The sequence below is a fragment of the Lithobates pipiens genome, unplaced genomic scaffold, assembly GCF_037356315.1.
Source record: "Lithobates pipiens isolate NorthernLeopardFrog02 unplaced genomic scaffold, aLitPip1_a1.2 Scaffold_1, whole genome shotgun sequence".
Taxonomy (NCBI): domain Eukaryota; kingdom Metazoa; phylum Chordata; class Amphibia; order Anura; family Ranidae; genus Lithobates; species Lithobates pipiens.
In genome coordinates, this window is record NW_027507685.1 from 176,931,854 (window position 1) to 176,959,327 (window position 27,474).

Here is a 27,474-nt window from a genome sequence, read left to right on the forward strand (position 1 = left end):
GGAATTAAACCTAAAAAATAAAAAAATGCACATGGGTAGGATTTTTATGACAGAAGAAACACGTTTTTGTCTGTTCTGTCATAAACTCTCCTCCCTGACTTTTAGTGTTTATGAACACTGAGCCATGCATGCTCAGCTCAGCGTACATTTATGTCACTGTTATGTGCTGTGATGTTATGAGTCCAACATGCATGCATGGGTGGGAGCGACAACATTGCAGCTTAGTGAATCAAGTGGTCGAAGAGTCCAAACCTGGAAGGAAGCCCAGAAAAAGATGAAAGTATTGCTGAGAGCTATGACGGGGGATCGCTTGTCAGGTAAATCTGCCATAATGTGATTATATGCTGTGCATACCAGCACATTATAGTGTAAAGCTCCCAGGGGCCATGTTTTACATTTTTTAATGCAGAGGTTTAATTCCATGTTAAGGATTTCTCCTAGCAACCCGCTGTGTTTATCGATCACAAATCCTTCCCCTGACTCAGCCCAGAGATTGATGTACTCATTTGTGCACCATCTATCTAAACAGATTAAATCGTTTTTTTATGCTGACTTATGTTTTCATTTTAGTTCACACCTCTCCGAACAAACAGGAGGGACTGTAAATGGTAAAATATTTCTTCTCTTTTATTATGCGTATACAGACAGCTGACACGCCGTCATTCTCATTTCAGAAATATACCTTGATAGACAGCAGTGGTTATATATTTATGTAACAGGATTCTTTGTTGTCTTATGCCTCATACACGCGATCGGACTTTCCGCCAACATAACACTAGACGTACTATGTGGTTTTTCAGCTCTTTAGCACCACCCTTTGGGCTCCTTCTGTACATTTTGTGTTAGTAGTTTGATGAATGTTGATTTGCGCTTTTCATTTTGCACTTTTGAGTTTGTTTCTGAACGGCTGTTCGTCAACCAGCGCTGGTCTTTCAGCTCTTTAGTGCCACCCTGTGGGCTCCTTCTGATAATTTCGTGTTAGTAGAAGTTTGGTGAGTGTTGATTCGCACTTTTCTTTTCGCGTTTTTCATTTATAGCTTTTCATTTAGCGCTGGTCTCCCTTGTCAGACATGGTGCTGAATCGGAGGAGATAACATGCTATTTATTATTGGCCTTGGAGTTATTGCTTTGACATTATTTTGGCTAGCATGTCTTCAAATTTTCTACGGACAAATGTGTGTTGTCGGATTTTCCGATCATGTGTACACAATTCCGTCGGACAAAAGTCTGAAGTACAAACGCGCATGCTCGGAAGCAGAAGCAGTCGGTCTTGTAAACTAGCGTTTGTAATGGAGAATTAACATTCGTGACGTGGCAAATTATGAAATCTCTAAATGCAGCGCACAATTCTCTTCTTATTTAATGGGATAATAATGAAGCTGCTTTGCTGGTGATACTGATGGAGTTATTGCAAAGGAATTTTCAAAGGATTTTTTTTTTCTAGTGATATCAAGAATAATATTATTATTATGCTTTTTTTATTTTTTTATTTGGGCAAGTTACCACAACACTATTAGCCCATAGTTTTTAAGATCAAAGATACAATTATGTTGGTGTCCCATGTCAGACATGTTGTGGAATTGGAGGAGATAACGTATTATTTATTATTAGACATGTGCACACTGACATATTTTGTTTTGGAATTTCGTTTTTGGACGAAAAATATATTTAATTAGTTACTCCCGAATTTAGTTTTTACTTATTTCATTTTGTTAAACAATGCATTCCTCCAAAAATTTGAAATAATTAAGGTTGAATCTGTCATTGAAGGCTTATGGTGTCTGTTGAATGTTCTAAGAAGAATCGACGGAGCAGCTAAACTGTACGCCTCCGCAATAGTACATTTCCGGACGAATGTTCCACCTACAAGCTATAAGTAGAATTCTAATGTTGTATGACACTAGTAATAATTATATTTATTAATTATTATTACTAGTCAACCAACATTAGAATTCTTCTATAGCCTATGGGCGGAGCATTTTACCATTAATTTCCACTCGCAGCGACTGCTTCTTCATGTCGAATCTTTTCTCTCTATGTCAAAAAATCTTGGGCTAATAGAGTTAGGTTAGGCACATTCGACCTTTTTTGCTATCGTCTCTATAATGTGGAATCTTTTCTCTCTGTGTTGAATCTTTTCTCTCTATGTAGAATAATCTTGGACTAACGAGCTAAGGTTAGGCACATTCGACCACAGGTTCGATGGACACAGATCGCTATTGTCAGCGTCATGTCGAATCTCCCATCTATATCGAACTGAAAACGCAAATAAAGCATTTGTTTATGTCAGATCTTTCGGTTTTCAGATTCTGCACGTTCGTTTGTTAAAACGATAACGAAAATACCCGAAATTCGGACGAAAATGCATTCAGACGAAAGTGAATGCACATGTCTATTTATTATTGGCCTTGGAGTTATTGCTTTGACATTATTTATTTTTTTGATTGAATAATGATTTGATTTGGTATATTTGCTATATTTTTGGATGCATAGAATGCACTTTTTGGTTAAGTTCTATTGGCAGATAGCATGTCTATTTTTTTTTTTTTAATGCACATTAAAAAATTGTGTAGAATAATACTTGGCTATTTGTTTTACTTCAAATGACAGTTTGGGAGTAGGCAGTTACATTTAAAAAAATGTAATGTAAAATTGACAAGGGACACAACATAGTATCTTTGATCTTATAAACTATGGGATAATGGTGTTGTGGTAACTTGCCCAAATAAAAATAAAAAAACATAATAATATTATTCTTGATATCACTATGAAAATTTGTTTGCAATAACTCCATCAGTATCATTAGCAAAGCAGCTTCATTATTATCCCATTAAAGAAGAAGAGAATTGTGCACTGCATTTGGAGATTTCATAATTTGGCGCGCCACAAATGTTAATTCGCCATTACAAACACTAGTTTACAAGACCAACCGCTTCTGCTTCCGAGCAATGCGTTTTTGTACTTTGGAATTTTGTCTGACAGACTTGTGTACACACCATGGGCCATATTGTTGAAGCTTAATTAACCACCTCCCGCCCGCTTTATAGCCGAATGATGGTTACAGCACGGGCCTTAATTGCTGGGAGGGCGTCAACAGAGATTCTCCTATGCATTAGCTGCCTGCGTGCCCCCTGCAGGGCGTGTGCGGCTTGCTCTGTGATCACATAGACAATGAGACTCGGCTGATCACAGATTGGAGTATCCAGATCCTGGCCCCTTACCACGCAATCAGCTGTCAGCCAATGATGTAAACAGAATATCGGTAGGTAATCGGTTTTTGTTTTCCTCACGCTGTCAGCATGAGGGTGAAAAAAAGCCAATCACTGGATTCTGACAGAGGGGCATCAGTCCAGAACATGGAGAGCCACTTACAGGTGCATATCAGTGCCACCTGTGCCACCTACCAGTCCCCACCAGAGCCACCTATCAATGCCCACCAGTGCCACCTATCAGTAACCATCAGTGCTGCCAACCAGTGCCCATCAGTGCCTCATCATCAATGCCACCTATCAGTGCCGCCTATCAGTGTCGCCTACCAGTGCCCATCAGTGCCACCTATCAGTGCCCATCATTGTCACCCATCAGTGCCACCTATCACTGCCACCCCTCAGTGCCACCTCTCAGTGCCCACCAGTGTCGCCTCATCATTGCCCACCAGTGCCACCTATCAGTGCTCATCAGTGCTGCCTTATTAGTGCCTATCTGTGCAGCCTATCAGTGCCCATCAGTGCAGCTTATTAATGCCCATCAGTGTCCATCGGTGCTGCCTCATCAGCAAACATCAATGAAGAAGAAAAATGACTTGTTTTCAAAATTTTATATCATTTTTATATATATTTTTTTGCTAAATTTTCGCTCTTTTTCATTTTTTTTTGCGAAAAATGTAAAACCCAACAGTAACTGTATTTTCCTTGTTGAGCCTTCTCTGAGTGCTACACTGCAATTGAGCAATACAGCCTGGTCTAGGATTGATCATAGCCTGTGATTAGACAAGGAAAGGTCAGTAATCTGTTCTGTCCTACTCTCAAGAAGCACTACCTTTCATAGTACATACGTACTATGCAATGTAAAGCCTGAAAGGCTTATAGTACTGACGCTCCCTCGCTCAAGGTAATCATGCACTCTACAGTCAAGATTTGCAGAGTATTACAACTGGGATTGCTAGCTGCATATAAAAAAAATAAAAAATGTAATGATCCTTTTTTTTTATATTAATATGGGTTCAGATATGTGCGTATTCTATTGCATTAGGGTGTGCACCCCAAAGCTTAAACCCACATGCCTTTCTTTGCTGCCTCAGCTGCACTGGACAGTGAATGAATGGGAAGTGCTTTGTGCATCTTGATTAGCCCCTTCCCACACTCTCCGTCCTGAAACATCCCCCACAGCAGCCGGGGGGAGAGGAGAGGAGGGAATCCAGTAGCACTGCAGTGGCTTGCTCGCACCGGGTGGGACCAGGGCAGAAGTGGTAATCTACACGACACAGAGTGATAAGGGTGTGGGGGCACACCTGGCACACCCCCCACGCACGTCTATGTATGGGGTTCAGCTTTCAAACACTATCAAATTATAACAGAATTGACCAGATAATAGACTGTACATTCAACAACAGAAAGGTTCATTTGGCATCTTTATTACAAACCACAAAACACATAATTTACCAATGTACTTTTTTAATATAAAGCAATAGACAGATGTATATAATAAATATACTAATTATGTTGAGAAAATAAAATCCTTCTTTTGTTAGGAATCTGGCTATTTACATAATACTACATTAAGGGATCTTATTTAAAAAGGCATTGGAGTATGTCCACTCCACAAACTGCAGAACATCGCTGCAAATACTTCACAAAGAATTTTATGTTTTATTTATAAATGAAATAAATACATTTTCTAAATAAATACATTTATTTATATGAAGAACATACGCTGATAGGTGGTATAACATGTCACTTTTTTCATTTATTATAATGAGTGAGGCTTCACTTGCTTCAGAGTCCTTGCATCCAACAAACACACAGCAATGCTTTATACATGTGCGGGAGTATAAAAAACTAGTGACGGTAGTTAGGACATACAACTGCTTTATAAGTAGACCCCTTAGTTTAATAAATATGAACACATTTAGCATATAAATAATTCAGCAGAATTTATTTGCAATACATTGGACCTACTGTGGTATGTCGGCTATATAAACTGCTTTATAAATTTGTCGCTTCTAATAAGTCTAATAAATATAAACACATTTAACATAGAAATATTTACGCATAATTAAATTGCAATGCATTTGACTGCATGGTTATGCTATAAGCCACTGATCCATTGATTCATTTTCCAAAGTCACAGACCTCAAACTAGTATGCAAACTAGAAGTTACAACTTCACTTGCTACATGCTTGTTCTGGGTAAGTGCATTACACTGGACTGTATTTCAAATAATAGCTTTTAAACGTAAACTTGTCCAAACAACTTCCACATTCAAATTCACATCTTAAAGCGGGAGTTCCGCTGTTTTTTTCTTTTTAAAAGTCAGCAGCTACAAATACTGCAGCTGCTGACTTTTAAAATATGGACACTTACCCGTCCAGCGCGCCTGTGATGTTGTCTCTCGATCGGCACTTGGGTAATGCCACTGTCATCTTCGGTATGGGAATCAAAAAGTGAAGCCTTGCGGCTTCACTTCCCAGTTCCCTACTGCGCATGCGCGAGTCATAAAGCACAATAAGGACGGTCCCTGCTGTCTCTGGGATCAGTGTGTTTCCCAGCGGACAGTGGGGGCCCCGCAGGAAGTGGCATAATAGCCACAGAATCTGCGGCTATCTATGCCTGGAAGTGGGTGCAGATACCTGTATTATACAGGTATCTGCACCCCCCTCCCCCTGAAAGGTGCCAATTGTGGCACCGGAGGGGGGGAAGGTTCCGATGAGTGGAAGTTGCACTTTAGGGTGGAGCTCCGCTTTAAAGTGAATACACTTGTTGAACTCCAGAAAAATATGTATGTAGACCTTTTAAAGTTTATCATTCCATAATTATTCCCCTAAGCTCCATGCATTTAAAACTGTAAAGTTCCCAGTATTCATTTTCTCTGGATTTCCCTCAGCTGTTAATAATGAAGGGTATGGAATCACAAGACTTAATAATGAACCAATTTTTATATTCACTTATATATTATATTACTATCTACTGTAGGTCTGTCTGATTTACAGATAAACATACACTTTCAGGACTCAAGCTAATTGTAATTTATGAACAGTATGATTCTTTTCAGATTGGACAATTGTTCATGCAGACAGGGCTTGATTTATTAAAACTGGAGAGTGAAAAATCTGGTGCAGCTCTGCATAGAAATCAATCAGCTTCCGTTTTTTTTTTTTTTTTGTCAAAGCTTAACTGAAGAAGTTGAAAAAGAAGCTGATTGACTACCATTAACAGCTGCACCAGATTTTACACTCTCCAGTTTTAGTAAATCACCCCAGTAGCTGCCCTTTCTTTGTAACAAGTCAACGGGAAGCAAAGTAGTAGACTTAATGGCCCTGTTCTATATGAGAGCATCAATATTGCAAGAAAGATCTGAACCTGCAGAAGACATTGAATCGGGGTGAAAATTTCATCTTTACCAATCCATAGGATGTCAGTACTCTAGACAAGGTTGTGTCTGCAATGGAGAGGTTTATGGATTTACGAATGAATATCTTCTAAGAAACATAACTGCATTGTTGGTGGGTGCTTTGTGGTCTAGGCAAACTGATTTGGTCTTTCACACATCTCAAGTTCATCTCTTTGGACTTCTGATCTTGGAAAGCAAATTCTTTCCCGTTGTATTACTCCCCCTTCTGGGTCTGTTAGTTGATTTGAAGGACTCCACCGTCCATAGTGTGTAGAGTAGCTTGGGAAGCTCCCCACTCTGTATATCACATAATGAGCACAACCCGCAAGCTGTATAAAAATAAAGTATAGATTTTTAACTTTGGTACTGAAATAAGTAAATAGTAAATGACTTATCATCAAATCGTGCTGCATTTCTAAGGCTTATGGTTTAAAGAGTCTTTCTCTTAAAATGGATACTTAAAGTGGTTGGTGTTAAGCCACTATCTGATCTTTATACTATCCCCTTTGTTAGATAACAACCTGTGTCCTAGTGCCTGTGCTTTATTAAAAAAAACTGATTTCTACCTGTTATCACAGCGCCTCGCGGCGCTCATGTGACTCTTTCCTCTCCTCATCTGACAGCTCCAACGGGAGGGGCCGAGAACACCCGCTGACGTCAGCCAGGGAGGCCAAGAGGAGAAAAGGAGAGAGCCGCGTGAGCGCTGGGATGCCCTTTGAAAACAGGTAGAAATCTTTTTTTTTTTTTATAAAGCACAGGCACTAGAACACAGGTTGTTATCTAACAGAGGGGATGCATAAAGATAACATAGTTCTGTAGCAGTGGGGAGGAGAGCAGAGCAGTGCTAGTGAGAGCTGACAGGCAGGGAGGGGAGGGGGGAAGAGACGACACAGGAGAGACAGGAGGGCTGCAGATAGCAGCAGATGATGGAGGCGCGTAAACTGACCCTGGCGTTTTGGCTCAGCAGCCATGAAATTATCCTGTGGTCCATTTATGGGGGGAGGGGCAGAAACTGGCAGGATCAACCAGGTATTTCAGGTGTTACAGGGGGCCAAATTACACAGCACAAGCATTGTGCTGTATAACATGCTTTAACCACTTCAACCCCCTTCCTGACCAGGCATTTTGTGCGATACTGTACTGTGTTGCTTTAACTGACAATTGCATGGTCATGCAATGCTGTACCCATTGTTGATGTTATTTTTTTTTCCACAAATACAGCTTTCATTTAGTGATATTTTATTGCCTCTTCGGTTTTTATTTTTTGCGCTATACAGAAAAAAAGACCGACAATTTTGGAAAAAAAACAATATTTTTTACTTTCTGCTATAATACATATTCAAGAAAAAAAAGTGTCAAAAATTGTATTTCTTCATCAATTTAGGCCAATATGTGTTCTGCTACATGTTTTTGGTAAAACAACCAATAAGCAAATATTGATTGGTTTGTGCAAAAGTTAGCTAAAGTTAGTTTACAGTGTCTACAAACTATGGGATAGATTTATGGACTTTTTATTTTTTTTATTGTTTTTTGCGGTGGACAAATCTGACACTAAGTGACATTTTTTGGGTGCCAGTGACACCAATACAGTGATAAGTGCTAAGAAAATGCACTGTCACTGTATAAATGACACTGACAGGAAAGGGATTAACATCAGGGGCGATCAAAGGGTTAAGTGTGCTCCATTCTGCCTCTCCTGTGAACGATCAACGGATCCGGCGGCCATCGCGGCAGTAAGACCCGATCAAAGCTAGAGCCCTAGAAAGAAATCACGTACAGGTTCGTGATTTTGCGCTTAAGGGCCACTCTGTTGCAGTATATGTGCATGGGGCGGTACTTAAGTGGTTAAGGGAACAGGATCAATTTTTTTTAGGTGAACAAACACTTTAACCACTTGCCAGCAGAATGGCATGGACAGGCAAATGGCCGTACAGGTACGTCCCTTTAAATTTGCCACCGTGCTATCTTTATTATAGTATAATGTAAAAAATAATGCGTTTTGTTTTCAAAATTGTCGCTCTTTTTTTGTTTATAGCGCAAAAAATAAAAACCACAGGGGTGACGCAGTGCCGAATTACAAAAAGTGCTCTGGTCTTTGGCCTGCAATATGGTCTGGGGCTTAAGTGGTTAAGTAACATGTAAAGTCTTGTGGGCTGAGTCAATCTTTGTATTTTTTATATATCTAGATGATTCAACAGTGAGGCCTACCTTCCTTCCTAATTATAGACTTTGCTCCTGTCTACCTGGGATATTAGTGTGTTCCCACCTATATTTACATCTTTATTACCCCTGGTGCATTCACCATACTATAAAGTAAATAAGTAAGCAAGGAAAAAAATCCATCCCAACAGGCATATTGGGAACCCCTCATAATGTCCCTGAGAGACATCAGAATTTGTCAAGTGGTTTAATTCTTCAGCATCTACCAGCTGCTAAAATAGTTTTGAGTGGACTACCCGCTAAATATTCCACATGAAAATGAAATTTGCTTGTAGTAATTTCAAAAGTATGAGTTTACATTTAGTTTATATATAAGGCCCTACACTTTTATATTTCTTCCACTACAGATAGAGAGGCAGCTTAAGCTGAGAACAAAGAAAGCTGCTAACAAAGGGGTTGATTTCTTAAATACAAATAGGTATTGCAAGTTGCACTTTCGAAAAGTACTTTAGTACATTAGTCTGCTTAAGGCCATATTAGTATAGTATACTCATAGGAGTGGATGGTGTGTATGCAGTCTAAGCCCTTGTACACACGGTCGGAGATTCCATCTGAATGTGTCCGATCGGAGCATTTTGTCGGATATTCCGACTGTGTGTGGTCTGCATCGGACTGTTTCCGTCGGACCAACTTTTCCAACTTGCCCGAAATATTTTCCGACATAATGCTCCGATCGGACATACTCCGATCATGTGTAGAGAATTCCGATCGGACAAAGTGCCATGCATGCTCAGATCAAATTCTTACACCAAAGCTATTGGCTACTAGCGTGAACGTAGTCACGTCGGATTTTCCGACAACTTTGTCCGACCGTGTGTATGCAACAGTTTCGGAAAAAATCCGATGGATAAAATCTGACGGATTTGGTTGTCGGAATCTCCGACCGTGTGTACAAGGGCTAAAAGGAAGACCTAGTTGGGGCATTGGGTCAGGCACAGGTTTGCTTTAAATCTGACCTCCAAGCACAAGCTACTAATTACACAGAAGAATTACATATAGAATATATGAATCTGACAAAATGATGTGTAATTCTATCCAGCCAAATTTGTCATTTATAAACCTCAACCAGACAGCACAGGCATAAGGGAGACGTGACTTCCTGTTTTAGTGTAAAGGAATACAGTGGTGTTGCTCTTCTGTCTCCAGCCTGCTGTTTGGACAGCAAAGAAACCCTCAAATACAAAAGTATATATTTCTATGAGGTTGAACTTTTCTCTAAATTCTTAATCAAACCTGATTTTCCCAAAGGTATTTAATTAAATATTTACCCCAAGAAGTAATCCCAGCATCATTCCGGCAGCCAGTAAACCAAACAAGATAATTGCCCAACGTGGTACTGTAAGAAAGAATAAGAATAGTTTAAAGCTTAGGTTTCCTCCAGGAGGTCATCAGTCTACATATGAGTAACGTTTTTATACAGATCTGACAGCGACCGAGAGCATTGTTTATAGGATGAAGTGTAGAAATCCCTCAATTACAAAATACTCATATATGTTGATATGTGAATGAGGGTAGGGGGATTGAAAGTCCCAGAATTTCCTGGGGATGGTGGAAAGTAATGGACGAGACTTCCCTCAATACAGTAGTAAGAAGAGCCGGCAACACTGTAATCCTCGAAGTGGCGTTTATTGGTACATCAGAGTGACAGTAAAAAAAAAGTCGTAGCAACTACGACTAAGGCTATTGCCAAAGCGCATCAGCTTTATTGTTTTAATGTCACTCTGATGTACCAATAAATGACACTTCAAGGATTACAGTGTTGCCGGCTCTTCTTACTACTGTTGCATTGGAGTGTGTTGGAACACATTGAGCCTCGGCACCTGTGAGTGGACCTGGTGTATGGATTGAGTTGTCCCTGCAGAGAGCCCTGTTACCTTTCTTCTTTTCCACTTCCCTCAATACCCCATGCCCATACTATTTCCAGGATGACAAATTCTCACCTCTATTTCGAGCCACCTGAAATCACCGAAAAAGTGTAGAGGTTTAACAAACTTCACATGTATTTTAGAGCCACGAATAGGAGTGGAATGAGATCAGGGTCTCAACAGGCCACTAACTCAGAGATCAAAGGGGTCATAATTGGAATTGAACTTTAACCACTTAAGGACCGCCTCACGTTGATATACGTCGGCAGAATGGCACGGCTGGGCACAATCATGTACCGGTACGTGATTCTTTAAGTGCCCAGCCTGTGCTCCATGACCGTGGCCGCGGGAACAGCGGACCCAATTGCCGCTGGTGTCCCCCGATCGGGTCACAGAGCTGAAGAACGAGGAGAGGTCTGTGTAAACAAACCTTTCCCCGTGCTTCCCTGCGTGGCTGTCACAGATCATCTGTTCCCTTTTATAGGAAAGGACGATAAGTGACATCACAAGCCAGGCCACGCCCCCCTACAATAAAAAAACACATCACATCATACATAACCCCTACACTGCCCCCTAGTGGTTAACTCCTTCACTGCCAGTGTCATTTACATTTAAATAGCACTGATTGCTGTATAAAAGACAATGGTCCCAAAAATGTGTCAAAAATGTCCGATGTGTCCGCCATAATGTCGAAGTCACAATAACAATCGCTGATCATCGCCATTACTAGTAAAAAAAAAAAAATTATAAAAATGCTATAAAACTATCCCCTATTTTGTAAACGCTATAACTTTTGCGCAAACCAATCAATAATCGCTAATTGTAATTTTTTTTACCAAAAATATGTATAAGAATACGTATCAGCCTAAACTGAGGAAAAAACTTTATTTTATATATTTTTTGGGGATATTTATTATAGCGAAAAGTAAAAAATATAGCATTTTTTTCTAAATTGTTGCTCTATTTTTGTTTATAGCGCAAAAAATAAAAACCGCAGAGGTGATCAAATACCATCAAAAGAAGGCTCTATTTGTGGGAAAAAAAGGATGCCAATTTTGTTTGGGAGCCACGTTGCACGAACGTGCAAATGTCAGTTAAAGCGACGCAGTGCTGAATCGCAAAAAGGGGCCTGGTCCTTTGACTGCAAATTGGTCCGGGGCTTAAGTGGTTAAATAAGGGTCTGTTTTTTTTTAAGCCTGAACATTTTTACATGCCCAAAGCACTATGGACTAGCTAAAGAGATAGTAAAAAAAATAATCATATTCTTTCCGGCAGGTAGACTCTCACTAAAATCTCCCAATGAGCTATTTAAAAAGGGATGGGTGACTGCAGCAATTTTATTGCCTGTGTGTATAAATGTGAATTTTACAAACATTAGTATTTCTATCAAAAATAGGGCAAATAGCTAGTGATAATCATGTGACAATGTGCTTAAAACTCCACCCACCTTAAGAAAGACCATAATAAATATAGAGACAAAATATGTATAAAACCAATACACATTCCCTTTACAGTTACTATATGGTAAGTATTATAGTTCAATGAACATAGCAACAAGATTCCTTTACTAGTAAGAGGTGCTAATTTTTAATTCTACATTTGCTTTAGAATCTCCCTCAACGGTGAAAGTGATTCTTCCTACTGGTGACACGACAACATTAAAAACCACTGATAAGTTCCAACTAATACCTACTCCTTTCTGGACTAGAAAAAAGTTTTCACTCGAGTTCCACTTCAAAAAAAGTAAAATAAAATATATGGTACCTGTGCAGTAGGAAATATTGACTACCTTTTGTTTGACTTATCTGCTGAATAGAAATCCCCAACTGACTTGTAGAAATTATTACTTTGATGTCAGGGGCGAACTGACAACTCATGGGGCCCCGGGCAATAGGAGATTATGGGGCCCCCAGGCAATCAGATTATGGGGCCACACAGTATACCATCACACAGTATACCATCACACAGTATACACAGAGATGTCTCTATTAGCTGAGAAGGTACCAGAGAGGTGGGGCAGCTATAATCTCAGGATTTTTAGACCAAGAGGATGTCGGTAAGGGACATTTCAGAGACAGATGTAAAAAAAAAACACAGATTTTTACATACTGTCCCTGGTTAGTCCGCCCCTGTTTGATGTGTATTTGGGATAAGCCATTCACAAATTAATATTATGGTAGAGGAATTGCTTACATTGTACATTGTCAGATAATACATCAGATGCATTTGCTTGCCCGCTGGTAGGAGACGTAGTTGTAGTACTGGTGGTTCCAGAAGTTGTAGCTGTAGTTGTAGTAGATGCAGTGGTTGTGGTTGCTGTAGTAGAGGAAGCTCCAGAGCTTGTGGATGTTGTAGATGATACACCTACTGCAGAAAAAGAAGTGTTAGCCAAAGTCGAACATACATAGCAATTAGCAGTGAGAAGTACAACGGTAGTGACAATATTAGATGGTGTTGCTGTAAAAGTTGGAATTTTGGGTAACTGATAATTCATCCTTGCAGATATAAGTGTTAAAGCGCTGTTGATGGCTATTAAGAATTTAAACAAATAACTAAAAATGTAATAAATTGCATCTTAAAACTATTTGTCAGGTAAAGATTAAGACCCCATCCCACCAGACTAACCTATCCTGCAGGGTTTTTTTACTTACCTTTTGAAGGAGATCTACTCACCTAAACCCACTATTTGGATCCCTCACTGGTGCTGCTCCAAGATATGAGAAACCACTAAGCCAGCACTACAGTTGTGCCCATGCCAGCTGATCCCTAACAGTCCTCTGGCACTGATGTCACTGCTGCAGACTCCTCTTCTGGATCCCAAGAAGACCCAGCCTCTGGGCAACCAATAGAAAGTATCTACATCACACAAACAGTGATGTAGAGACCCAGAAAATGACCCCTCCTCTTGTTAACAGAAGAGGAGAGAAGACTCTGCACTAGAACAACCATGGTTTTAGGTGACTAAAAAAGGGTATTTTTTTTAGATTTTTTTTTTTTTGCGATGACATACATCCATTTGAGGAGTTGGAGGGGATATGGGGAACCTGCTCTTACAATCTCTAAATGTGATGGTAGTATTTATTTTTTAGACCCTTTGTTTCTGTTATTTTTACCTGGGAATCCTACCAGTTGCACACTTCCTGTCTTAGGGGAACAATGCTTACTTACTCTACTGTATTTTTCAAGGAGCATCATTGTCCCCTTAGGCTGTTCTACTGATTTGGACTACAAGCACCATCTAGGAGAAGGTGTATTGCAGTCCATAAAAGATTATCAGGAAGGCTGATAACATTGTTTGAGGCACAATTCAGCACACAAAAAGACACAAGGACACATGGTCAACAGGTATTTCTCTGTACTTGTAGAAAATGTTATTAGCCTGAAAAATTGAAACAAATGCAGACACTACATCTAAGGACCAGTAAGCTGCAATATATTAAATTTTCTGTTCTTGGGTTTTGTTATACTTTAATTCAATCATTTATGTTTTTGTCATAGCAGCAGCTGGGCTAGTTATAGAAGGAAATATATCAGTAATAAATGAATTAGAGTAGAATGTGCATAATGAGAACCATAGTGATAATTTGTACTTTGTACTCTCATTTTTGTTTTTGAGTTGTGTCACTTGCTGGAGTAGTAGAAGCTCCCAATGTAATTGAAAACACATGAACTCTAGAAGTAGAGTGTGCTATACTGGTAATAATGAACTCCATTTTCCAGAGGTTGTAAAAGCTGCAAATGTAGGCACTGTCAAAGTAGTTTGTGCATTACTAGCCCCTGAAACTGCAGAACATGTTGAATGTGTAGAACTAGCTAGTAACTTATTGAATGCAAGAGAAGCTGCAAGAAATTGTATTTAAAGCGGTGTCGCCTTCTCTCCCCCCCCCCCACTGTCTTCTGGGAGACACACAGGTCCCAGAAGACAGCAGGGACCAGTGGGAATGCGCAGCATGTGTCCCACATGTGCAGTAGGGAACTTACTGAAGATGGCAGCGCCTCCGCCCAAGAGCCGAGGGATGGGTCGGCTTCAGGTGCCGACATCGCTGGTGCGCCCTGGACAAGTAAGGGTCCTTATTTTAAAAGTCAGCAGCTGCAGTATTTGTAGCTGCTGACATAAGAAAAAAAAAAAATAGACGGAACTCCGCTTTAAGTTGTAGTTATAACTGGTGCATCAGTAATGGCAAGAGTATGAAGGTTTCAGGAAATACATCTAAGATGTGCTGGCACTGTATCAATAACTACTGATAGACATAGTGAAGGAAAGGAATGCCAATTATTTGAAAAGTTCACTGGCTCTGATTAGTGGGCTCACATGCAACCAGGACTACCCTCCAATGGGTACCCAGAAGCATATCTCAGAGCTTAAACCAAATAAAGGAGTGCCAGACCAAATTCATAAAGGAGCCCAAAACAATTTCAATAATTCACATGACAGCCAATGCATTTCGGGGGCAAAGCCCACTTCCCCTTCATCAGGGCTCAAGATGTCTGAGAAATAATAAACCCACTGATTGCAATAGAATCAGATGGGACACAATTATGCCCCATCTGATTTCTTTGCAAACAGTAAGTTTAGGATTCCTCTAGCATCTACTTCCCTGAGTTTTTTTTAAAGGAAAAGCATGGACTTGTAAAAAAAATAAACATACTGTACTTACTCACCATCATAGTGCAGAATCAGTCTAATGCTGGAGCTGTCCCTCGCCTGCTGTAAGCCTGAGAAGTGAGCAATTATATGACCACTGATTGCTCAGTTTTTGGTCTTCCTGGGGTAGAGAACAGTGACTGGCAGCATCAGACTTGGGTGGGAGTGGGAACAGCTGGCTGTGACTCTCTGCAGCACACTGAGAGGTTAAGCTGGCTGTCTATTAGGCATCTGTGTGGATCCTAACAATATGGTCATGATCCTTTGAAAGCCTGGAGTGGCTCTGTGATGTTAGCAGACAGCAGGCTGATTCTGAGTCACAGGGGAGCAAAAATGAGTGCACTCCTGTGACGCAGAAAAGAACTATGACCAAGAAAGCTTTGCCCATACTTCTCTTTTAAACATTTGCAGACATTACTGAGCACTGATGAAGTGGGGATGCATTTTGCCTCTGAAACACGTTGACTGCCTTGTGTGAATCATTCAAACTTTTTTGGACTCTTTATAAATATGGTCTGGCACTCATTCTTTTGGTTTAAGGATGCATTCACACTTCAGCATTTTGAATCTGCCCGAGATTTGGAAACGCTAATGTGGGAATGACACCTCAAATCACGACGTGGGTCTGCAGTGATTGTATATCACAATTTACATTTACAGCAATGCGCATCACGGGAAGCATGTTACCCAAAAGTACCATATTTATCGATAAATAACATGCACTTTTTTCCCCTGACAATAGGGGGGAAATCGCGGGTGCAAGTTATACACCAATAGCGTATGTCGCAGGGGAAGGAGTGGGACGAGTGCTGCCAGAAATCATCAAGCCATCATCTCCTCTCCACTCGGCTCTTAGACACACAGTCCTGCCTCCGCCACCGGCAATGGACCAGTTTCCTGTGTATCATAGGAGCTGGTCCAATGCCGATGACGGAGGTGGGACTGTGTATGTGACTGCCGATTGAGAGCGAGGAAACAGATGACGGCTTGGTGATTTAATCCGAGATATGGTGAGCTGCATTGAGGGGGCAGATGGGCACACAACAGGCTGCAGATGGGCACACAACAGGCTGAAATTGGGCACACAACAGGCTGCAGGTGGGCTCACAAAACTTTTTTCCCTGAAACTTCCCTCTTAAATTGGGACGCATGTTATACGCCGATAAATATGGTAGCTTCTGAACTTTTTTTGGGGTGACATGCTTCCCGTGATGCACGACAATCGCCACAGACCCTCGCCACAATTTGAGGTGTCATTCAAAATGAATGGCATCTCAAATGCGAGTCCTGCAATTTGCCATTCACACATTGGTGCTTTCAAATTGCAATTGCAATAGAAGTAGAGCCAACGGAAGTAGTAATGTAGTATGTAGTGATGATGGGATTTGAAGTAGTAGTTGGGTCTTCACTACTAATTGGTGTGGAAGTAGTCACCGCTATAATTATTGTTAAGTGTAGTACTAAATGGAGTTGCTATTGTAGCTATTGCAGAAGTAGTTGAAGCAGCAGAAGCTGTACCTACAGTAGTTGTTGATACTGTAGTGGTGGTCTGAGCAGATGCAGTAGGTGAAATCAAAGGAGTAGTAGTAGCAGTAATATTTCCAGTTTGGAATATTGTAGCTTTTAAGGCTTTAGTGGTGGTTAGCACTGCATAAGTAGTGGTGGCAACAGTAGTAGTTACTAATGTTGTGAAAGTGGGGTTTTCAGTAATAGTTGGGGATGCACTACTACGTTGTGATGTGTTAGACACTGCTGTAGTGATGATGTTGTGGTACTAATTGTGTTTGCTGTAGTTGTAGCAGCTACGGAAGAAGTTAAAGCAGCAGTTATATCTGCAGTTGTAGTTGGTGCTGAAGTGGGAGCAGAAATAATAGATGAAGCCAAAGAAGGGGTAAAAGCAGTGTTAGTTGTAGTTGGTGATGTTTTAGTAGTAAGGGCTTCAGTGATGGTTGGCATTGCAGTATTGGGTACAGTAGTACTAAGTACTGCTGTGATAGTGATTGGCACTGCAGTATTGAAGTAGTTGATGTACTTGTGTTGAAGTTGCAGTACTAATTGGAGTTGCTGTTGTTGTAGCTGCTACAGAAGCAGCAGAAGTTGTACTTGCAGTGTTATTTGGTGCTGACGCTGTGGCCAAAGCAACTGTAGTAGTTAGTGGAAGTCAAAGAAGTGGAAGCAGAAATGATAGTGGTAGTTTGCAATGTTGTACTGGTTAGGGCTTTAGTGCTGGTTGACACTACAGTAGTAGTAGGAGCAACAGCAGTGGTTACTAATGTGGTGGAAGTGATACTTTTAGAAGTAGTTGGGGCTGCAGTTTCTACTTTGTGTTGCAGTTTCTACTTTGAGCTGCAGTAGATGCTGCTCTACTGGGTGTTGAAGTTCAAGTTGTAGTACTTATTGGGATTACTTCAGTTGTAGCAGCTGCAGATGAAGGTAAAGTAACAGAATTTGCACCTGCAGTAGTAGTTGGTGCTGAAGTGGTAGTGGGAGCAGAAGCAGTATGGAGTCAAAGGAATGGTAGTAGCAGTTACAGTCATAGTTGGTGAAGTTGTAGTGGTTAGGGTTTCAGTGGTGGTTGACCCTGTAGTAATAGTAGGGACAGAATTAGTAGTTACTAATGCTGTGAAAGTTGTTTTTTCAGCAGTAGTTGGGCTGCAGTACTACTTTTTGCTGCAGTAGATGCTGAGGTAGTGGTTGTTGATGTTGTACTAATTGTGCTTGCTGTAGTTGTAGAAGCTACAGAAGAAGTTGAAACAGCAGAAGTTGTACATTAAGTAGTAGTTGGTGTTGAAGTGCAAGTGGGAGCAGAAGTACTAGATTAAGCCAAAAGAGTGGTAGCAGTAATGGTTGTAGCTGATGTTGTAGTAGTGAGGGTTTCATTGTTGCTTGTCATTGCAGTAGTGGGTACAGTAGCAATAAGTACTGTTGTGGTAGTGGTTGGGGCTAAGGTAGTAGCTAAAGCTGCAGTAGTAATTGATGTAGTGGTTGTTAAAATTGTAGTACTAATTGGAGTTGCTGTAACTGTTGTAAAAGTAGCTAAAGCAGTAGAAGTTTCACCTGCAGTAATAGTTGGTGATGTAGTGGTGGTTGAAGCAACAGAAGTAGATGAAATAAAAAAAGTAGTAGTAGCAGTTATAGTGGTAGTTGGTGATGTTGTAGTGCTTAGGACTTCATTGTTGGTTAGTACTGCAGAAGTAGTAGAGACAACAAAAGTTACTAATGTAGTGGTAATGAAATTTTCAGTAGTAGTTGGGGCTGGAGTACTACCTTGTGTTGCGTTAGATGCTGCTGTAGTGTTTGTTAATATTGTGGTGCTAAATGGGGTTACTGTAGATGAAGCAGTCACAGAAGAAGTTAAAGAAATTGTACCTGCAAAAGTAATTGATGTTGAATTAGTATGTAATGTAGTGGAAGCTGGATTTAAAGCAGAGGTTGGAACTGCTGTACTACTCTGTGCTGCAGTAGAGGCTGCTGTAGTTGGCAAAAGAACTTAAAGCAACAGAAGTTGTACCTTCAGTAGTAGTTGGTTCTGAAACAATAGTGGAGACAAAAGTAATAGATGAAATTGAAAAAGTGGTAGTAGCAGTTATAGTGGCAATTGGTGATGTTGTATTAGTAAAGGCTTTAGCAGTGGTTGACACTGCAGTAATGGGTATAGAAGTGCTAAGTGCTGTTGTGGTAGTGGGTACTGTAGTCGTAGTTAGAACTGCAGCAGTAGTTGGTGTAGTGGTATTTGAAATTGTAGTACTAATTGGGGTTGCTGTTGTAGCTATTGCAGAAGTACTTGAAGGAACAGAAGTTGTTCCTGCAGTAGTAGTTGGGGCTGAAGTGGTAGTGAGAGCAGAAGTAGCAGATGAAGTTGAAGGAGTAGTAGTAGGAGTTATAATGGTAGTTAGTGATGTTGTAGTATTAGTAAGGGCTTTAGTTGTGGTTGACACTGCATTAGTGGGATTTACAGTAGTAGTAGAGGCAACAGTACTACTTTGTGCTGCAGTAGATACTGCTATAGGGGTTTGTAGCAGCTGCAGAAGAAGTTAAAGCGGTTTTGTACAGAAAATTGCAAGTTCATCTTATTCAAATGGCTTTGGAACATAGATGCAGGTATGACCATTGAAATAAAATAATATGCAGTATTTACCTTTTATTTTTAATGTTTATGCTGACTTCCGGGCTCTCCTCCCGTGGGAGTAGGCGTGTTTATCGGCTTCGCAATGGTCCCTGGGAACTTTTTTAGCTATTTCCCAGGAATCAGTGGGGGACACAGTCATGCCGAAATCTCGTGAGATTTCGGAAGGAGGACGCCGGTCACGTGACGAGGGCATGTCCGAAATTGCCATTTTGAAAGTGGGCAGGCAGCTCTATCTGCCATTACCACTATAGCACACGAGGCAAGAGGAAGGGCAAAGAGGACACTCAATGAGCATGTGCGAGATGGAGCGGTGGATGCTGGGAGCTCAGCATCATCGCATCCAGGAAGTAAACGCCTGTGGGCTTCAAACGCCCACAGTGGAAATGGAAACCGCCGGACTGCTTTTTTAAAAGTTTTCCTTAGCAATGAAATCGTCACGCGGGGGGTTAAAAAGACGCCGATCGTGACTGCAAAGACACCGTAGGAATCGCCCACCAGTCACACAGGTAAAAAAAAAAAAAACAGCAGCGGAATCCCGCTTTAAAATAGCAGAAGTTGTACTTCTAGTTCCTGAAGTAGTAGTGAGATCAGAAGTAGTGAATTAAAACAAAGGAGTGGTAGTAGCAGGTATAGTGGTAGTTGGTGATGTTGTAGTAGTAATGGCTTCACTGGTGATTGCCATTGCAGTAGTGGGTACAGTAATAAGAAATTCTGCTGTGGTAGTGGGTACTGCAGCAATAGTCAATGTAGTGGTTTTTGAAGTAAGTGGAACTGCTGATGTAGCTGTTGCAGAAGTAGTTGAAGCAGAAGTTGTACCTGGAGTGGTAGTTGGGGTTGAAGCAGTAGTGGGAGTAGAAGTAGTAGATGAAGTTGAAAGAGTGGTAGTAGTAATTATATTGGTAGTTGCTGAGGTTGTAGTAGTAAGGGCTTCAATGGTGGTTGACATTACAGAAGTGGGATTTGTAGTAGTATCTGGGGCTGCAGTATTAGTTTGTGCTGCAGTAGTGGTTGTTGGTGCAGTACTAATTGGGGTTTCTATAGTTGTAGAAGTTGCTAAAGGAGTTAAAATAGCAGAAGTTGTCCCTGTATTTCCTGAAGTGATAGTGGGAGCAGAAATAGTAGATGAAGCCAACTTAGTGGTAGTAGCAGTTAAAATAGTAGTTGGTGATGTTGTGTTAGTAGGGGTTTCAGTGTTAATTGGCATTACAGTAGTGGGTACAGCAGTGGTAAGTACTGTTGTGGTAGTGTCGGGGGCTACAATAGTACTTGATGAAGTTGTAGATGTAGTACTAATTGGAGTTGCCATTGTGGTATCTGCTGCAGAAGTAGTTGAAGTAGAAGATGTATCTGCAGTAATAGTTGGAGCTGTAGTGGTCATTAAACATGTGCACAATTAAATATTTTGTTTCGGAATTTAATTTTTGTCCGAAAAATAAATTTTAGTTACTCCCGAAATTAGTTTTTATTTATTTTGTTTCGTTAAAAAATGCATTTGTCTGAAAATCCAAAATAATTAAGGTTGAATCTGTCATAGAAGGCTTATGGTGTCTGTCGAATGTTCTAAGAAGATTCGACGGAGCAGCTAAACTGTACGACGATGCAATCGTACATTTCCGGTCGAATGTTCCGCCTACAAGCTATAGTAGAATTCTAATGTTGTATGACACTAGTAATAATTATATTTATTAATTATTATTACTAGTCAACCAACATTAGAATTCTTCTATAGCCTATGGGCGGAGAATTTTACCATAAATGTCCACTTGCGGCGACTGCTTCGTCTAATCTTCATGTCAAATCTTTTCTCTCTATGTCGAGTAATCTTGGACTAATAGAGTTAGGTTAGGCATATTCAACCTTTTTTGCTATTGTCTCTATAATGTCGAATCTTTTCATTCTATGTGGAATCTTTTCTTTCTATGTCAAATCTTTTCTCTCTATGTATGTCTATTCGACCACAGGTTAGATAGACACAGATTGTTATTGTCAGTATCATGTCGAATCTCCTATCTATATCGAACTGTTGTCACAAAAAAACGAAAATAAAGCATTTGTTTATGTCGGATCTTTTCGTTTTTGGATTCTGCACTTTCGTTATCGGTTGTTAAAACAATAACGAAAATACCCGAAGTTTGGAACGAAAACGAATGCTTATGTCTAGTGGTCATCGAAGCAGCAGAAGAAGTTGAAGTTAAAGGAGTGGTAGTAGCAGTTATAGTGGTAGTCGGTGATGTTGTTGTGCTTACGGTTTTAGTGGTGGTTGGCACTGCAGTAGTAATAGTGACTACATTAATAGTTACTGATGTAGTGGAAGTGGAATTAACAGTAATAGTTGGGGCTGCAGTACTAGTTTGTCTTGCAGTAGATGCTGCTGTAGTGGTTGTTAATGTTGAAGTAGTAATTGGGGTTGTTGTGGTTGTAGTAGCTGTAGAAGAAGTTAAAGCAGCAGAAATCGTACCTGCACTAGTAGATTGTGTGGAAGCAGTAGTGGGAGCATAAGTAGTAGATGAGGCCAAAGGAGTGGTAGTAGCAGTTTTAGTGCTAGTTGGTGATGTTAACGTAGTAAGGGCTTCAATGGTGGTCAGCATTGCAGTGGTGGATACAGTAGTAGAAGGTACTGTTGTAGTAGGGACAAGAGTAGTATTTACTAATGTGGTGGTAGTGGGATTTGCTGTAGTAGTTGGACCTGCAGGACTAGTTTTTATTGTAGTAGATACTGCTGTAGTGGTTGTTGAAATTGTAGTACTAGTTGGACCTGCTGTAGTTGTAGAAGCTGCAGAAGTAGTTAAAACAGCAGAAGTTGTTTATGAAGTGGTAGTTGGTGCTGAAGTGGTAGTAAGAGCAGAAGTAGTAAATGAAACTGAAGGAGTAGTAGTAAGAATTATAGTGGTAGTTGGTGGTGTTATAGTAGTGAGAGCTTCAGAGATGGTTGGCACTTTGGTAGTAGTTGGAACAGCAGTAGTTAGTACTGTTGTGGCAATAGGAACTGCAGTAGTAGTTAATGTAGTGGTTGATGAGGTTGTAGCAATAATTGGAGTTGCTGTTGTTATAGATGCTGCAAAAATAGGTAAAGCAGCAGATGTTATACCTGCAGTAGTAGTTGTAGCTGAAGTGGGGGTCCTAGCAGTTGAAGTAGTTGAAGTAAAAGGAGTGGTAGCAGCAGTTATAGAAGTAGTTGGTGATGTTGTAGTGGTTAGGGCTTCAGTGGTCGTTGAAACTGCAGTAGTAGTAGGGACAGTGGTAGTAGTTACTAATGTACTGGATATGGGATTTGCAGTAGTAGTGGGGGCTGTAGTAGATGCTGTAGTGATTGTTGAAGTTGTAGTACTAAGTGGAGTTGATGTAGTTGCAGCATTTGCAGAAGTAGTTAAAGCAACAGAAGTTGTTCCTGCAGTAGTTGTTGGTGCTGATGTTGTAGTGGGGTTAGAAGTAGCAGATGAAGCCAAAGGAGTAGTGGTAATAGTTAAAGTAGTTGGTGATGTTGTAGTAGTTAGGCCTTCAGTGGTGGTTGGTATTGCAGTAGTGGTAGGGACAACAGTCGTGGTTAATACTGTTGTGGAAGAGGGAACTGCAGTAGTAGTTGGAGATTCAGTAGTAGTTGATGTAGTGGTTGTTGAAGTAGTAGTACTGATTGGAGTTTCTGTTGTTGTAGCTGTTGCAGAATTAGTTGATGCAGTAGAAGTTGTACCTGCAGAAGTAGTTGGTGCTAAAGTTGTAGTGGGAGTAGAAGTAGTAGATGAAGCCAAAGGATTAGTAATACCAGTTATAGTGGTAGTTGGCAATGTTGTAGTAGTAGTTAGGGCTTGAGTAGTTGTTGAAACTGCAGTAGTAGTGGGATTTGCTGTAGTAGTTGGGGCTACAGTATTGGTTTGTGATGTAGTAGACACTGCTGTAGTGACTGTTGAAGGAGTAGTTGAAATAGTAGTAGAAGTTGGTATTGTAGTAGTAGCAGGAGCTTTTGTAGTAGTCAAGGCTTCAGTAGTAGTTGACACTGCAGTAGTGGCTGAAGTCACAGAAGTAGTTTGTTGTGTGGTAGTTACTGGTAGTGTAGAAGTGAGTATTTCAGTACTGGTTGACATTGCAGTAGTAGTAAGAGCAACAGTAGTAGTTGATGCTGTAGTAGTAGTAGTTTGCTGTGTGGAAGTTGGCAGCATTGTAGTAGTAGAAGGTCCAGTACTGGCTGACACTGCAGTAGTAGGAGCAACAGTAGTAGTTGGTGTTTCAGTGGTAGTAGGAGCTGCAGAGGTAGTAACTGGCGCTACAGTAGAAGTAGTAGTAGCAACAGTAGTTGGCAGTATTGTAGTAGTAGGAGGTTCCGTACTGGTTGACACTGCAGTAGTAGTAGGAGCAACAGTAGTAGTTGATGCTGTAGTAGTAGTAGAAATTGGTGTGGTTGTTGAGGAGTCAGTAGTAATTGTTGGGGCCAAAGTAGTAGTTTGCTGTGTGGTAGTTGGCAGCATTGTAGTAGTAGAAGGTCCAGTACTGACTGACACTGCAGTAGTAGGAGCAACAGTAGTAGTTGGTGTTTCAGTGGTAGTAGGAGCTGCAGAGGTAGTAACTGGCGCTGTAGTAGAAGTAGTAGTAGTAGTAGCAACAGTAGTTGGCAGTATTGTAGTAGTAAGAGGTTCGGTACTGGTTGACACTGCAGTAGTAGTAGGAGCAACAGTAGTAGTTGATGCTGTAGTAGTAGTAGAACTTGGTGTGGTTGTTGAGGAGTCAGTAGTAATTGTTGGGGCCAAAGTAGTAGTTTGCTGTGTGGTAGTTGGCAGCGTTGTAGTAGTAGAAAGTCCAGTACTGGCTGACACTGCAGTAGTAGGAGCAACAGTAGTGGTTGGTGTTTCAGTGGTAGTAGGAGCTGCAGAGGTAGTAACTGGCGCTGCAGTAGAAGTAGTAGTAGTAGTAGCAACAGTAGTTGGCAGTATTGTAGTAGTAAGAGGTTCGGTACTGGTTGATACTGCAGTAATAGTAGGAGCAACAGTAGTAGTTGATGCTGTAGTAGTAGTAGAACTTGGTGTGGTTGTTGAGGAGTCAGTAGTAATTGTTGGGGCCAAAGTAGTAGTTTGCTGTGTGGTAGTTGGCAGCATTGTAGTAGTAGGAGGTTCAGTACTGACTGACACTCCTGTCAGAGGAGCAACAGTAGTAGTTGGTGTTTCAGTGGTAGTAGGAGCTGCAGAGGTAGTAACTGGCGCTGCAGTAGAAGTAGTAGTAGTAGTAGCAACAGTAGTTGGCAGTATTGTAGTAGTAGGAAGTTCGGTACTGGTTGACACTGCAGTAGTAGTAGGAGCAACAGTAGTAGTTGATGCTGTAGTAGTAGTAGAACTTGGTGTGGTTGTTGAGGAGTCAGTAGTAATTGTTGGGGCCAAAGTAGTAGTTTGCTGTGTGGTAGTTGGCAGCATTGTAGTAGTAGGAGGTTCAGTACTGACTGACACTCCTGTCAGAGGAGCAACAGTAGTAGTTGGTGTTTCAGTGGTAGTAGGAGCTGCAGAGGTAGTAACTGGCGCTGCAGTAGAAGTAGTAGTAGTAGCAACAGTAGTTGGCAGTATTGTAGTAGTAGGAAGTTCGGTACTGGTTGACACTGCAGTAGTAGTAGGAGCAACAGTAGTAGTTGATGCTGTAGTAGTAGTAGAACTTGGTGTGGTTGTTGAGGAGTCAGTAGTAATTGTTGGGGCCAAAGTAGTAGTTTGCTGTGTGGTAGTTGGCAGCATTGTAGTAGTAGGAGGTTCAGTACTGACTGACACTCCTGTCAGAGGAGCAACAGTAGTAGTTGGTGTTTCAGTGGTAGTAGGAGCTGCAGAGGTAGTAACTGGCGCTGCAGTAGAAGTAGTAGTAGTAGCAACAGTAGTTGGCAGTATTGTAGTAGTAGGAAGTTCGGTACTGGTTGACACTGCAGTAGTAGTAGGAGCAACAGTAGTAGTTGATGCTGTAGTAGTAGTAGAACTTGGTGTGGTTGTTGAGGAGTCAGTAGTAATTGTTGGGGCCAAAGTAGTAGTTTGCTGTGTGGTAGTTGGCAGCATTGTAGTAGTAGGAGGTTCAGTACTGACTGACACTCCTGTCAGAGGAGCAACAGTAGTAGTTGGTGTTTCAGTGGTAGTAGGAGCTGCAGAGGTAGTAACTGGCGCTGCAGTAGAAGTAGTAGTAGTAGCAACAGTAGTTGGCAGTATTGTAGTAGTAGGAAGTTCGGTACTGGTTGACACTGCAGTAGTAGTAGGAGCAACAGTAGTAGTTGATGCTGTAGTAGTAGTAGAACTTGGTGTGGTTGTTGAGGAGTCAGTAGTAATTGTTGGGGCCAAAGTAGTAGTTTGCTGTGTGGTAGTTGGCAGCATTGTAGTAGTAGGAGGTTCAGTACTGACTGACACTCCTGTCAGAGGAGCAACAGTAGTAGTTGGTGTTTCAGTGGTAATAGGAGCTGCAGAGGTAGTAACTGGCGCTGCAGTAGAAGTAGTAGTAGTAGCAACAGTAGTTGGCAGTATTGTAGTAGTAGGAAGTTCGGTACTGGTTGACACTGCAGTAGTAGTAGGAGCAACAGTAGTAGTTGATGCTGTAGTAGTATTAGAACTTGGTGTGGTTGTTGAGGAGTCAGTAGTAATTGTTGGGGCCAAAGTAGTAGTTTGCTGTGTGGTAGTTGGCAGCATTGTAGTAGTAGGAGGTTCAGTACTGACTGACACTCCTGTCAGAGGAGCAACAGTAGTAGTTGGTGTTTCAGTGGTAGTAGGAGCTGCAGAGGTAGTAACTGGCGCTGCAGTAGAAGTAGTAGTAGTAGTATTAGTATCAGTAGTTATTGTAGTAGTAGCTTCAGTAGATGCTGTATTGGTAGCTCCAGTAGTTGTTTGGGCAACTGTAATAATTATAGTAGAATTAGTTTGAGCTGAAGAACATGTTTAAATAATAAAAAGTTTTGAAATGAAAATAACATGAATCTCATAACATTCAATATTTATTCTCTGCAGGTTGAGTAGGTTAAAAGGCACATGTCTATCATGTCCCACCAAAATACTATTCATTTTACCATCTCTCACTGACAGTGGTGAGAAAATCCTTGAACAAGGCCAAACTTGGCCAGAAGATCTGCTTCAAAATGCAGATTATTTCCATGTAACCAGCATTTGGTATACTGGAAAAACTAGACACTGCCAAGTATTTGTATCCTCAAATAAATAAAAACACGTTCGCTATAAAATGCCTCCAGGGAGCCCTACAAAATGTTGCCCCCATTTGGCCCTTATTATGTATACTGCCAGTGCCATCTGTACGCCTCTATACACTTCTTCAGCCGTAGCTGACTGTATACTTCACTTCTCTGTTAAAAGAAAATTGGAGCACATGCACAGCATGCTCCTACCCGCATTGAGTGTCGCGGGTTGTGAGCTGCCCAGAATTTAAGTGGCATGCCATGGCTAAGAGGTTCAGATATGACTCTATTCCAATTAAATTCAGAGGGACAAAAAGATCAGACATATTTTGGAGGGTTCAAAAACACCCCTTTCAAGGCCTGTGCTTGTAATCCCACTGGAAGAAATACTATTAAAGGTCCATTCACTTTGTCTATAATTAAGCCCCGATAAAGAGGACTTTTTTGTACCTGTGGTATGGTGCTTCAGTTTCCATCTTTGTTTCATTATACTCAGTGGTAGCTAATGCTCAATATTTGGGGGGGGGGGGGGGCATCAAACTGGACGGGAAGGCGACCTTACCTTAGGAGATGATGACAATCGAGACCAAGGGGTAGGACTACTGCTCTTCGCTCCAGCTGAGGGAAGAGCTGGGCTTCTCCTCCTGGCCTAACAGATGTTGCTTCTCCTCCCGACTGAACAGGAATTGGGTCCTGAGACCCGATTGGCCAGGGGTACTAAGACTAAGGCCAATCGGGTCTCAGGACCCACTTCCTGATTGGCTGGGAAGGAGAATCAGGAAGACAATAGCGAATATTAATTCACTAAAGTCACACAACTGGGTGGGCTCAGGGCAAAGTGCCCTGCGCCCTGAGCCCACCCTTTTTTTGAAGCCA

At 41.1% G+C, this 27,474-nt stretch overlaps 1 protein-coding gene across 1 annotated transcript in view; it reads right to left on the reverse strand.

Moving 5' to 3' along the window:
* Nucleotides 1–25,822, reverse strand: part of LOC143987581 (uncharacterized) — a 144,520-nt gene extending 118,698 nt beyond the window's left edge. The window contains exons 1-14 of the mRNA XM_077486425.1: nucleotides 23,963–25,822; nucleotides 23,539–23,908; nucleotides 22,558–23,472; nucleotides 21,595–22,242; nucleotides 20,149–20,834; nucleotides 18,852–19,362; nucleotides 18,227–18,709; nucleotides 18,005–18,076; nucleotides 17,795–17,921; nucleotides 17,467–17,629; nucleotides 17,116–17,419; nucleotides 16,775–17,020; nucleotides 12,889–13,224; nucleotides 10,099–10,166 (exon numbers count right to left, since the gene is read on the reverse strand). Coding sequence (XP_077342551.1) covers nucleotides 10,099–10,166; nucleotides 12,889–13,224; nucleotides 16,775–17,020; nucleotides 17,116–17,419; nucleotides 17,467–17,629; nucleotides 17,795–17,921; nucleotides 18,005–18,076; nucleotides 18,227–18,709; nucleotides 18,852–19,362; nucleotides 20,149–20,834; nucleotides 21,595–22,242; nucleotides 22,558–23,472; nucleotides 23,539–23,908; nucleotides 23,963–25,792 — 6,759 coding nt within the window. The 5' untranslated portion in view covers nucleotides 25,793–25,822. The remainder of the gene's footprint in view (nucleotides 1–10,098; nucleotides 10,167–12,888; nucleotides 13,225–16,774; nucleotides 17,021–17,115; nucleotides 17,420–17,466; nucleotides 17,630–17,794; nucleotides 17,922–18,004; nucleotides 18,077–18,226; nucleotides 18,710–18,851; nucleotides 19,363–20,148; nucleotides 20,835–21,594; nucleotides 22,243–22,557; nucleotides 23,473–23,538; nucleotides 23,909–23,962) is intronic.
* Nucleotides 25,823–27,474: the final 1,652 nt, after the last annotated feature.